The 13,839-nt window shown below is 34.4% G+C and overlaps 3 protein-coding genes across 3 annotated transcripts; 2 read left to right on the forward strand and 1 right to left on the reverse strand.

The window, feature by feature from the left end:
• Positions 1–51: 51 nt before the first annotated feature.
• On the forward strand, positions 52–2,193 carry LOC133183901 (uncharacterized). The gene is made up of 2 exons (XM_061318792.1): positions 52–140; positions 1,257–2,193. Exon 2 carries the CDS (start codon positions 1,270–1,272, stop codon positions 2,185–2,187), a length of 918 nt encoding a protein of 305 aa, XP_061174776.1. The 5' UTR covers positions 52–140; positions 1,257–1,269; the 3' UTR covers positions 2,188–2,193.
• A 1,868-nt stretch (positions 2,194–4,061) lies between these two features.
• LOC133182837 (uncharacterized) lies at positions 4,062–5,009 on the forward strand. The gene has a single exon (XM_061317682.1). It carries the CDS (start codon positions 4,062–4,064, stop codon positions 5,007–5,009), a length of 948 nt encoding a protein of 315 aa, XP_061173666.1.
• A 152-nt stretch (positions 5,010–5,161) lies between these two features.
• On the reverse strand, positions 5,162–7,753 carry LOC133182839 (countin-1-like). The gene is made up of 7 exons (XM_061317683.1): positions 7,748–7,753; positions 7,358–7,574; positions 6,803–6,938; positions 6,375–6,487; positions 6,188–6,283; positions 5,699–5,839; positions 5,162–5,374 (listed from the first exon to the last, which is right to left on the reverse strand). Exons 1-7 carry the CDS (start codon positions 7,751–7,753, stop codon positions 5,289–5,291), a joined length of 795 nt encoding a protein of 264 aa, XP_061173667.1. The 3' UTR covers positions 5,162–5,288.
• Positions 7,754–13,839: the final 6,086 nt, after the last annotated feature.

Here is a 13,839-nt window from a genome sequence, read left to right on the forward strand (position 1 = left end):
CGTTTTACATCTATTGATAACTCGACCGTACATTAGTCGCTTTTATCTAGGCTTATGTAAACAAATCCAACTTATCTTATGCTTACTTATGGACCCAATCTGAAATATGAAGTAAATGACGATTGTTTAATGTATATCAGGTAAGTGATTGTTTTGTAGTCTAGACCAGCAAATGAACTTGATAGTCTGATGAAGCATAAGCATGACATCGTTACATCTATTTTAAAACTAGTGACAAAATGTTGTGGTCAAGAGTAAACGTGTGTGCTGAATGGAAACGCCCCATCTCTTTGTGTCTGCAAAACCCCATAGAAAAATGAGTATAGATTATTAAAACGGTACGTTTTTTAGGATCCTTGGTCACATAGATAACTAGAGATCTGCTTTACAGAGTTGTCGTTCGTTCTCTCTGTTGTAGTTTTATGATGCACCGTTTTAATATTTTTGAGGTATTTGCTGTTATCAGAAATTATATCAAGAATTTGAGTTTTTATGTCAACAAAATCAAATTTTTGATATAAAAAATTCAGAATTCTTTTTGATATCGAAATTTCGATTTTGTGATATCAAGAATTTGATTTTTCAGTATCAGTAAATCTTTTTTTTATATCAGGAACTCGAATTTTTGATATCTTAAAATGATTATCTGATATCATTTTGATTATTTTTATATCAAGCATTACTTTTTGATATCAAAAATTATTTTTATATCAGGAATTCGAATTATTTATATCATTTATCTTCTATTGATATCAGAAATTACCTCAAAAATATTGAAACGGCACCTCATAGTTATTAGGCGTTAGTCAATAGGAATTCATATTAGCTTTCCATGTATATTATCGTCTGAATAAAGAAAGTGAACTTGGTATTTGATGTTTTTGATATTTTACTTGTATGTATTTTTTTTTTAACTTTGAACGTTGAACATTTTGAAACTTTTTTATTCGGGGAAGGGGGGGGGGGCTTTTTTTGAGTCAGAATTTTGAGCACCAGTCAAGGACATATTATATACTTTCGTGTCATTTGAAGATAGATTATTTTCAACATTTTTAGGACAGGTTATTTACCCCCCCCCCCTTTCAGAATCAAATGGCCGTCACCTAGCACTGGCCGCGCCATTGTGAAGACTGGAGTTTTCATTATTCGACTTCTGCCAATTTTCTATGCGTGTAATAAACATCAAACTTAAAACTCATCAGTTGCACACTTGAAAGATAAATGTGATGATTTTCATGTTTGAATTTTTTTTTCAGGATTGGTTGAGAAATGTCGTTAGACCGCCTTGAACAACTTCGTAATGGTCGTTCGAAAGACCTCGATATTTTTCCCGATCCTGAAAAAGTCCCTGTGGATTTAGACATGCAAAGATTCAATAATGGACGTAAATTTTTTCAGGATAATGTTTCTATGTGCGTTCTTGGAATGTTTTGCTCCCTTGTAGCAGGTTTCAGCGTTGTTAACCTCTTAGAACCACTAGTTTTTACAAACAAATCGAACACGGCCAAAAAATCACTCAACCGTTACTTGGATACTGTACGTCACGTCGCTCTGTGGCATTATGGTGATATATGGGACCCACTATCCTTGGCTAGAAAATCCATAAAGAAAGTTTACGATATGCACACTCATGCCAGAGATAGTATGAAGAAAGCAAACAAAACCAATAGACATTTTACTCAGTATGACATGAGCCTAGTTCAAGCCGGTTTTATTGGATTTATAATTATGTATCCAGATAGGCTTGGTCTGCGGGGCTCTAGATCTCATCTAGATGACTTTGTTTACTTTTGGAGATGGATAGGCTTCTTTTCAGGAATCCGGGACGAGAACAACATTTGCATTAATGGATTCGAGGATGCGTATCAAATCTGCAAACAAGTTGAAGATGAAATCGTTTACCCCGCACTTTTTAACCCACCAGACCACTTCAACTCGATGGCAAAAGCTTTTACAGAAGGTCTTTCGCTCTTGACAAATGTTACCCTATACACACCAGAGTCTGTCATTGGTTTTTCTTTGGATATGGCACGTAAAAAAAGAATTAAGGATGTTGACTTCCTAGACAGTTGCCGGATAATTTATTTAAAAATAATCGTTATTTTAGTAAAATATTGTTCCTGTTTCAGAAGTATGGCCAATAGACTGACTGAATCCTTGATTGTGCCAAATAAATTCATTTTCTGACTTCTAGTTTTTAAAACAGTTTGTTGTTTATGGCCCAATTAAGGTATGTCATAAAATTGACATAAGGTCATGTCTTGAAGGTTCAGGTCATGAGTTGTTGAAATTTTGTCACAGGAATACCATTAATATCGGAACCTTTAAATGGAATAAATTCAAAATACAGTACCCAATATATTTTTGCAGATTGCAGATGACATACAGATTTTTTTAAAATCTTCAATCAAGGTCACCTCTTTAATGCCAAGGTCGCTTGGCAAATAGATTATGTCAGTACCTTGATGTTGGAATCCGTGAAAGAAGATGTAAAGTAGGAACCTTATTCAAGAAAATCTCTTATTCCGGGTCAAATATTGATGGTTACACTTATTGGTTTAAAGGGAGGGATATAAGTTATAAATAAGTTTGGTTAACTTGTCATTACTCTTTCCAGATTTTTTCGGGGGGGGGGGGGCAATGGCCTATCTAGGGTCTTTTTAAATCTTTCTATCACTCGTCTCAAAATCAGTTTTGTTGAATTTGATAGTATCTAATCGAGAAAAAAAGAGAGATGATATGCTATTATAATAGAAATATGTAAAACCGCTACAACTGGAGAAAGTTTTGCGATATATTGCGAAAGAATATCGAGAGAGTTTTGCGTTAAAACGCGAAAATTATGCCTTTAAATTATTCGCAAAAGTTTTTCGTTGTAACGCGGCCGGCGGTTTCGTTCTAAAAAATTAGGCTTTTATTTGCGAAAGTTTCTCCTTATAATGCGTTTTTTTTTACCTATGTAAGACTCCCCGTGTAGCTTTAATATGAATTAATTTGGCTGTTAAGAGAGGTACACAGGTCAACCTGAAACACCAATATCGATTTCTTTGTTAAAACATTGGGGGTTTTTTTTTCTTGTAAAATATTTTTCATAGTTAAGAGTCTCACTGAAATTTTATTGTTCCATGATTTAATAATTAAGAAGGGGAATCTAAAAACAGAAAACATTCTTTAGAGAGATACTCTTCATAGTAACTTGTGTGTGTTGGGGAGGGGGGGGGGGTAGTCAAAGGTTTTTGGGGTGTTGGAAGGTTCTACTGATTAAAAGTTCATACCTCGCAGTGATACCTTCACTTACAAAAGATGTGATACACTGAAGCTTTTTAAAATGAGTGAATGAATGAAAACATACTATATACAATGTAACAAAATCTTATCAACTATACATGTACATTTTTATATTAAGTGAAAGAGTATAATGCATAGAGACATTCTAATAGTGAACATGAATAATTAAAAGAATGAATGAATGATAACATTCCATGTACCAAATATCATTGGCTACATGTACATCATGTGCAACAAACTACATGTACATTTGTATATTAAAGTGAGGAAAGTCTCCGAGAATTCAATAATATCTTGTATTTGGGCATTTAAGTTTTATTATTTATTAACACGATCATTCAGTTTTTCGACACGTTAATAATAAATCAATCTTCTTTTCAAATAACCTATGTAGGACTTCAAACATCTTTTAAAAATTAAGTTATTTCACGTGAGGATCCGTAGAAGGCATGAAGGCATGCTTGACATCACTTTTATTTAGAAAACTATCCTAAGGAAAATCATTTAGATACTTGGTACATCTCTTTACCGGATAGTGCAGACACTGGACCGGAAAACGAACCAGGTACTAGTAACCGGTTACTAGATTATGACGGGTTTGACAACCCTAAGTAATAAACTGTCATCTTAGTATCCCTGTAGCTTTGTTTAAATTGTAAACATCCTGAAGACTGACATTAGGAACCTCTTGCCAGTTTTGTAGCTCACTCAAGTCCTGAATTATTTCCTTCTCCTAGGACTCTTATTATACGACTGTCTCGATTGATATGCTAATGGATATACAGACCAAATATTACTTGAAAATTCTACATGAAGGGAGTTCATATTCCCTTCAACCTTTTCCGGAATCTGGTACTCTATTGCAAGTACACGAGGACATAAATGCTAAGAGATTCAACAATGGACGAAAGTTTTTTCGTGATAATCTTTCCATGAACGTTTTGGGATTGTCGTGTACTCTTGTGATAGGATTTAGCATTCCAAACCTTCTGGAACCATTAATGTTCACGAAGAGGTCAAACTCACCAGAAGCCATTTTACAGCGTTATTTGACAACCATACGTCACGTGACATTATGGCATTATGATGTTTGGGACCCGAACTCTGCTGCTAGGAAATCCATTAAAATGGTATACAATAGGCATTTAAATGTACGAAATCAAATGAAAGAGCATAATGAAGACACACAATGCTTCACTCAGTACGACATGAGCCTTGTGCAGCATGCATTTATACATTACGCCATCTTGCTTTCAGACAAATTAGGTCTTGAATGCACAAAAACTGATTTGGATGATTATGTTTACTTCTGGAGATGGATGGGATATTTTTTGGGAATTCGTGATGAGAATAATATTTGCATTAATGGGTTAGAAAATGCAAGAGCTATATGCAAAGAACTGGCAGAAGCCGTGGTATATCCTGCACTTTCAGCAACTTCAGAAAATTCTGAGAACATGGCACAGACCTTTGCAGATGGATTAACGCTCCTGACATTCATTCCCATACAATCAGCCAAGTCACTTATGGCATTTTACTTGGACATTGACGATGAACCAAGGGATTTTAAACTCACCATTCTTGACAAATGCAGAGTTCTGTTTTTGAGAAGTGTAGTTCTCGTGTTTAAGCACAGTGCTCTGTTTCGATTTGTGGCGAACAGGGTCACAGAAAGAATCATTTCAGTATCTTGGTTTAGATCTCAGGTTCTTAATTCATAGCTTAGTCTTCAAATATGAATACTGCTATATACATATACATGTATTATAAATGAGCTCAATTCAGTTTTGACAGTTGGTTATTATTGTCTGTTTCTCAGCAAATTTTAAAAACCCCACCTTTTTTTTCATAAATTGATCGAATTTAGACAACGGCGGATTTTTTCTTTATTTTTGCCTTTTATTTTTTGAAATGTAAATTTTCACTAACATTTTATGGGAAATATTGTGTATGATTAGTTTGATAATGAGGTTTGCTTAAATGACGTAGCTCATAGATGATTATTCCGTTATGGTGAATGTGACGTCAGATGAGTCGTAAATCTCACTGTGGGGATGATTACTTCCACACTCTCCATTGCAGATAACTGAAGAGAGAATCGTATACATGTAGGTGAAATTAAAGACATGTCAAATTAAAATACAACAAATTAAAATTGTAGGCATAAAAATTACTCACAGAGAGTATTACGATTAACTGGTGACATTTACTATTATCATCAGTATGCCTTATCTGCAAGTTTGTACCATGAGAAAATGATAAATGTATATGGAATACTGAATAAACGATAACATATCAGTTGGTTGACTTTATAAAAGAAGATTAAATTATCAAGCAACGGTCTACACAGTAAACCTTTACACTTCTTTCTATTTCTGATCAATTAAATTTAATTTTTATACTCCCTTACATATTTTAACTGTGTAGTTTCCTGGCAGCCACTGTTCGCATGGTTGTTGTGTAGGGTCACACTGCGGATCTGGTTCAGCCTTTAGGTTGAACTTTTGTGAGTACTGCCCTGCAGGCTGTTCCTCGGCGATGAATCCTCCCTCTGAAGTAGGAAGACATTTTGTGTAAAAAGAAATGAAATCAATCATCGCTTTTTTGGCGGGAATACTGCAGCATAGTTTGGGCGATGTATAGATTGATTGTAATTGAATTATTGTTTTACGCCGACTCGGAAGTATTTCGACCACATATTGACAACGATTTGTACGGAAATTACAGATTCACCAATTAAAATAAAAAATCGCTGAGTATAAGTACTCTCGTATATATTGCAATTATATGTTAGAGAAAAAAAAATCGATAGTATTTTATTGTAGGATTATTTTTGCAGTCGTAATGAACTTTGTTCCTAAAATCTTAATTTCTTATCAAATGAGGTACATGTACTTACCAACTGGGATTCCGTCAACAGTTTTGCATTCCAAGATGATTTCACCGGTTCCTGTGCCATTTTTAGACTCGTACTCAAGATCAATTTCGAAAACACCTTGAAGTATGATGGAAATTGATAATTTGTTAGTATATCAAGTATTTGGTAGCAATTTAAAGGAAGTGTTTGAATGGTAATTCTTGATTACCCTGTGGTCCCGATGTTGGTGTTATAGTCATTGATGTGATTTTAGCGTCACCATCATCCTTGATAGGACAAGCTTTTAGTAACTCACAGAAGTAGATTGGGTCAAGATCTGCTCTGAAAAGTATCGAGGAAAAAAAACATCTATCAGCAGTTTGTCTCGTAGCTGAATTCTTAGCTTAACAATATAAAAAGGATTAAGCTTTGAATGTGTCAGGTCTCATAAAGCTCATAAAGCTCTAGCCCTTGTACTAGCTCCATAACTCTCCACCAATATCATACTGATCGGTCGACAATAATCCATATCAAAATGCACATCACTAGATGGGCCGGATTCACTTTATATTTTTATTACCTGGCAAATTAGTATTAGTTTCTTTTTTTAAAAAAGCTGATACACATAATTTTCTATCTTTAAAAAAGGATTTATACTTCTCGACCAGCTTGACGAATTCCTCTACTCCAACAATATCGCACAAAATATTACAGACGGCACCAAGGGCTTGACTTCCTGTTTTCTGCGCAAGTGCGTTGCAAAGAGCCCCACATGTGCCAACAACACCGCTTTCTACAAGTATTGCGAGAAAGCCCTAAGAATAATGATGATAAATGACGAAAATCTCAAAATTTGTTGAATTTTTGAATTGTGAATCAGAAGTTATATTGCTTGCATGTACAACTAAAAAGAATTTCACTCAAAGGACTTGATAGATTTATATATTTACACTTTGCTTTTATTCAAAAAGAGATCAGTATCACGATACTCAATTCTTAATTGTCCAATTCCTATATATGGTAGCCTATTATTTCCTGATCTTTTTTTTTATTTCCTTTATGTCGCTTGACACGTACATGTATGGTGACGATTTTGTAAAATTAAAAAAAGTAATTCCACATTATAATTTTAGTGTATAAAGAAAAAATATAACTTGGAGAAAATGTTCATGTTTTTTTTTTCCTATTACGTACATATTGTTTATGACTTACGAAGAATGATGTTTAGAAGTATGTCTATGGTTTGACTGGTGAAGTTGATGCACGTAGGGCAAAGGTCAACGCCCACCTTTGTTGCCTGGGACGGGATGCGGGTCATCGATACCTGACGGAAAAATGTGGCTCTGTTTTTGGTCACGGGGGTTCCATTTAGGAGAGTTGCTGCAAAAGCTTCCGTCAATAGAAGACCACAGATCACAAACACAGTACCCTAAAGTCGGGAAATGAATCACATAATCCCGGATAACGTTTTTTGGTTTGTTCAAACTATCCATATAAATTATTTTAATGTCATGTTGCAACATTTGGAGAAATGAAATTATTTATTTATTTTGAAAATTCATATTGTTCATGTCTTATAGTTTGACCTGTGTCATACTATACCTTCATAGTGGACGCCTGGCTGAGATTCTACACTTCGTGTGAATTTGGACAAAACGCAGATCTCATTATAAGACAGGGTCTATGGTGGGCTGTAGAGGAATAAAAGTGGTCGTCTGAGGACACAATTTCTTCATACACATTTATACTAATATTGGGTATGATACCAAGAAAAAAAAAGAGATACTTTAATGAAATGAAAAAAAGACGGTGAGAATACTTTATAAAACCTTTTTTTTTAATATTAAAGGTACCTGAAACGTATGTATTGTCGTATTGTACATATACATTGCTAGCACCTATCCGCACTGCACATATTTAGTATTGTCAATCTAGATGTATTGTCGCCGTTCGAGAAATACATATGCATGAGTTTACATTGAAATAATGCTATTCGAATTGAAAATTATACCTTCAGTTTTCATTAGATTGCATGTAACAGAATCGCCCGCAACATTTGGCGCAGTGGTTAGAGCGTTCGCTCTAGAGTTGCGGAGTAAGGAGTTGATCCTTACGTCGCGGGTTCGAATCCCACCGTGGGACGTGGAGACCGGTCCTTCGGATGAGACCGTATAAACCGAGGTCCCGTGTCGTAGTAGGTGCTGGCGCGAAAAAGAGCCCTCACTGCTCAATGGCCATGAGTGCCGAGCATAGGTCAAAATTTGCAGCTCTCCACCGACAAGTGGTGGCGTCTCCATATGAGTGAAAAATTCTCGAGAGGGACGTTAAACAATAAACAAACAAACAAACACTAACATAAAAATAAGTTTTTAATACATAGTTGTCATTTATAACTCTAAATAAGCAGCTGCATGAAATGTGATAGTTAAAATATATACAAGCTGCACTGTGAAGAGGGAGAATGGTGCGATTAACATGATTAAGGACCCTCTCTACACGAAATGAAAATATTATACGAACATAGAGAAAATTATATTGTATAAAGGTGTAAATATTAAGCTTTAATATTTGTTAATTTTCAACATAGGGTGCCTGCCCCCCCCCCCTCCTCCAGGAAAAAAGTTAAAATTATCTTAGCCAATCAAAATGTTAAGAATGCTTCAAATGATAAGAAATTGATTAATAAACCGTATATTTCAATTTACTTCATTTTAGATCTAAGGGCAGATTACTCTAACTAAGTAAAATACCAAGAATCAGGGCTCTTTAGTGTGTAGTGTGTAGAGGGTTCTTAATATAAATTCATTAATAATAATTCCCCAAAACCCTCTCTCTCTCTCTTCCTCTCCAACCCCAGTACAACATTCTTCGAACAACACCTTTGGAGACAAGACATGCAAATTCGCAGCATACATCGTCACCAAACACAATATATGCCAAAATGTACTTGGTACACTTTGGCACTTTTTAGCAGGGAGAAAAACAGGCTCATCTCAACACATATTGTGGCCGGTGTCAGTATGTAAAGGACGACAATATGTACGGTGAAGATAGGTACATATTGTCAACACCGACAACATGTACAGGGTGACAAAATGTACCGTCACAAACATGCTTTCCTGTTCTTAAAGTTCTTCATCTCACTGGATAATACAAATTGCAAACGCTGTATCATAAAACACTCAGTGAATGCAAACAGCAAAATTGGTCTTGTTGATACACGTGTCTCTTGAAAGAAGAAGACACTAAATATACATCTATATTGTAGGGCTATCGACCAGCCAATGATGACCCAAGAAACTCAAAGAACTTTTCCTGGGAATGCCATGGGTTGGTTTACTTAATATGTATACATCAAGAGATCTCTATCTACTGTTACTTAAAAAAAAGATGTCATTCATATTTCAAGCATTTACTTAGGTTTTCTGGGATATGGTAATTATCAAATAAATACACGTATACATATGAACAGTTTGAAAAGATTGAAGTTCATGTTCAAATTATGCAGATCTTAAATACAAAGTCGACTTATGCATTGTCTTCTTGAAGGGGCTGTGAGAAGATTGTCAATGCAACCAGAGTAAACGGCGAGTTTAACACCACAAAATGGACAAATGTAATCATGTCAAAACGCGATAGGATTAGATGGGATTGCCTTTGCTTATTCTTCCTTCGTTAATCTCATGGCTTGTTGCAGTCACATGATTTCATGCTTATATTGTACACAGATCTCTAGAAAAGCATTTCATCTACGGTTTGCCATAGCTATTTCTTATCAGCTTATAGAGCTTTTGGAGAAATTCTTGACCTTCTTGAATGAGATCTACGTCTCATGATAATATCTTGCTTTGTTCTAATACTAGTATAGAATAGAATATATTTATTATTCCATATCAGGTCCCTTTAGAGCATATAACATACATGATTATTAAACAGAACATTCAAGTACAATAATAATAAGAATTTACAAATGTGATAATTTAGGAGTATTCAGCACTATTTTAATATGTACTTAATCAATTTACACAATGCTTATAAGTTGAGATAATTGCTAACATGTAAAATTAAAATAAACATTGTAAAGTATAGGCCTAAACAAGTACCACCGTGTACAATAATGCAAAAAAGCCAGAGATGTACATATACACAAATATATACTGTATAAAAAAAACTGTATAAAAAATATTCCACTAAATTGCCAAAGATACCACGGGACAGTGCATTGGTACTTTATAAGTCACCATGTTTGCATTTGTTATAACCAAACTAACATTTATTGAGTGTCGAAAGTATGCAATTTTTCAAATTCCATATACATGTAAAGACACACTTTATTGCTCCCTTGGTCAATTCATAAAGGGATTTAAAAACATCAGTAACTTCACAATTCAATATCCATATTAATTTGTTCATGATATCAAGAAGTAATTTCTTTTACAATGTTGTATACTTTCATACATGTTTTGTCTAAGTTCATTATATTTTGAATATTCGAAGTGTAAATTAATTTCATCTCCAACTTGGTAAGAACAATTTGTACAAGTTCTAAGTTCTCTAGGAATCACCAAGTAACGGCCTCGTTCTACTGGTATAAATTATGTGCTGATGTCCGCAACCTTGTAAGTACTTTGCGTTGTTCAGGTGATAACAGTGCTAGGTAATTTTCAAAAACCAAAATATTTTTGAATTTTATATAAGTTTCAAGTTTTCCCTTTTGTAAGTTTCTGACCGTTTCTCATAATGTACCATTTATTTGTGTAATGATTGTATCAAAAACATGAGGAGATGTTCTAATGCTTGGTTGCAGTGATAACAAATCTTTCTGTAATTTAAAATATGCTTTCATTGCCTTTTTGTACAAATTATCAAGAGCACTGGAAAAATTTCCAGCTGCATTAAAATAGATTCCTAAATACCTATAAGAAGACACACATTCTATTTGTTTACTATCAAAAATAAAATCACAGTATTTGTAATATATCTGAAGTTCGATTGAAAAGGATGACTGCACTTAACGCCTGTTTTTGGGTCTTTTTCGGTTGCTTCTGTTGCTTTTATATCTAAACTTTATTTCACTTTTGTATGTTTATGAAAGAATCCTGTCAATTTGAAACCAAATTTAAATCTTAAAATGATTTTAGACTGTGATACAATGAAATGATTCAATGTTTTTGTCCTTAGTGTTTTCCAAATATAGTGAATTTACAGTTAACTGCCCTTGATTGAACATTAGATATGCATGAGAGGTGGAGCTAACATTGTAAATATGGGTCTTAAATTAGACTTGATAAATAACAATGACATGTTTGGAAAAAAAGAACATAATCACTCTTTCCAATCTCCCTCTCCATTCTGAATGGCACAAATACACTTCTGACAAAGGTTTCAAAACGAAACTAACAATATGAGCACGTCAATGTATAATTGTATATCAATGCCAGATGACTTAACGTGTTCGAACACAATGTTCCAGTTAGCACAAAACATGCTACCTTACAAGTCACGTGACGGAATTTGGTATTCACAAAGTTACCCGAGGTAGGACATCACGTGGTGAATTATAATATTCAACATGTCACAATCCTTGGTTACAACACAGAGAGCGAGTGTAAGAAGAGGCAGTTTTTTCTCTTTTTAACCATGAGCGCATGTTTGTCTATTAATCTCCTTTTGACACATTATTATTTATGCAAATATACAACTACTGTGAAACGAAGAACAATAGACAAACATGCGCTGACTATGTATAAAGTCAGTAAAAAAGTGGGCGTCCTCATTATCGTACGGAGATTCAAGAAATTGTGATGACCCCTGCCTTTGAAAACAGATTCAAACTTCGTAAATACACACTTTTATTAAACGTAATTACATAAAGTTGTAGATTGGATGTTGACCATTCTTGCAATGAAAAGGAAAATGCTTGTTTTGAAAGTTTATTTTGTCGCAAATTTCGCATGTCCTTAAGTGCAGTCATCCTTTATTTAGCAATTCTTTCGTATTTTGTACAAATTATACTTTAAAAAACCTTAAATGATCAAAATAGCAGTCTACATGTTTTGATATTTCAAAAACAAACTAATGCAATGGTTAACAACATGTAAGAGATTTTAAATGAATTTTAATCGGTGGTTCAAATTTACTGACGACAAAATTTATATCATAAATACGTCTCGTTGCCCAGAGACATTGCCTTTGCATTATGACCTTCAGCCAAGATTACAGCATACGTTTGATCATCAGAAACAATGTGAATTCATTCCAAAGGGGTATGTTTCATAGTTAATAATATCCCATTGCTTGGTGATCTTTGAGATTCATCCTGATTCAAAACTACCAAATTATGTAATGATTTTAAAGGCATCTTTATACTCAATATTGAATTTATTTCAAAAGAAAACTGAAAATAACAGAAAACTTTATTTGATTGGGTCCAAAAATAATTATATTGCTAGTCTCTAGCTAATGCAAGTATCTGAACCTCCGATATTTGACTTTCTTGATTCTATTTTTACAGTTAAGAATTTACAAGCTAGAACTATTACAGGATACAAATCTGTAATTGCTGCTCTTCATATTATATGTACTACCAGATGTAACTGATATTTTGTTGACTATATCTTGAATGTGTGTCAAGCTCTTGAATCAATGGCATATCTCATCAAGACCTATGGACAATGAGATAGAGAAATCGTGCCCAGGCTGCTAAAACCCTAAATCGGAAAGAACCGTTTGAATGTATTTCGTGTACAAAATGCTGCTCTTTTAGACATTGATCTAGGAAACCCTTCCTTAATGTACTGTTTGATGATATTCATGCTGAATATAAAAAAAATATTTCATGCTGTTATCTTTAACATTATACATTTATTGACTGGGTTCGAGGGCAACATGCGTTTTATCGGACCCAAGAACCAAACTGCAAACACAGTTTGTTTCGAGAGGTCGACAAAACGCATTTTGCCCGAGAACAGAGTCAATAAATGTTTTGTTATACCTTGTACTTTTTATTTTGACATAACATGATGTAAATTTTGTTTACCTTCACTGCGGTTTAAACTTGATCAATTCCGTAAAGTTCTATCGAACTCCAACGAATGCAAATAAGATACAGCTGATCCCGCCCACAATGTGACGTAAGCGGTCCAACATCTCATCGACAGGTCCAATATCTCGCTCTGCGGTCAAACATCGATTTTTTTATGACCGCTCAGTAAAACGTTGGAAATGTTAGACTTTTTAAAGTATAGAATTATATAGGAAACAATTTTTAAATGTATAACAAATTTATGTATTAATTTGCATGTAGAAGTCTGCTCCTTGCTGGCTTTTTAAGTTGTGTAGCATGCATGTATATAGCTTTGGTAATCTATTATTCTGTTAATGGGAACCATGGCTCACGGTGCCGCCTCATCAAAAGGGGGGGGGGGTATCAGTATTCATTATGAAGTTCGATGACTGAACTTTCTGCAGTATTTTGGGGAATTGGTTTACAGTTAGCATAATGATGTTCCCTGCCACCTGAAAAGTCCCTTCTCTTTCTTGCATATCACCAATCAGACAGGCAAGGCCAATCTATATCAGTATACTAGCTGAACACACTGATCAACTGACAGGTCGAGCTATAAACATTCCTCTGAGATAGAACTGAATTGACAGGCTGATACCAGAGTTGCAAACAGATTTATTTGTGGTTT

Source organism: Saccostrea echinata, unplaced genomic scaffold (assembly GCF_033153115.1).
Source record: "Saccostrea echinata isolate AGI-Se365-2 ecotype Australia unplaced genomic scaffold, CSIRO_AGI_Sech_v1 ptg000009l, whole genome shotgun sequence".
In the NCBI taxonomy this organism is placed as follows: Eukaryota; Metazoa; Mollusca; class Bivalvia; order Ostreida; family Ostreidae; genus Saccostrea; species Saccostrea echinata.

Excerpts from the sequence above, each read along its gene's own strand:
- LOC133183901 (XM_061318792.1), top strand. The coding sequence starts at position 1,270 with ATGTCGTTAGACCGCCTTGAACAACTTCGTAATGGTCGTTCGAAAGAC.
- LOC133182837 (XM_061317682.1), top strand. The coding sequence starts at position 4,062 with ATGGATATACAGACCAAATATTACTTGAAAATTCTACATGAAGGGAGT.
- LOC133182839 (XM_061317683.1), bottom strand. Across the intron at positions 6,488-6,802 it reads TTCGTCAAGCTGGTCGAGAA|AGCAGATCTTGACCCAATCT; the intron begins GTATAAATCCTT and ends GATACTTTTCAG. Across the intron at positions 6,284-6,374 it reads ACCAACATCGGGACCACAGG|GTGTTTTCGAAATTGATCTT; the intron begins GTAATCAAGAAT and ends TCATACTTCAAG.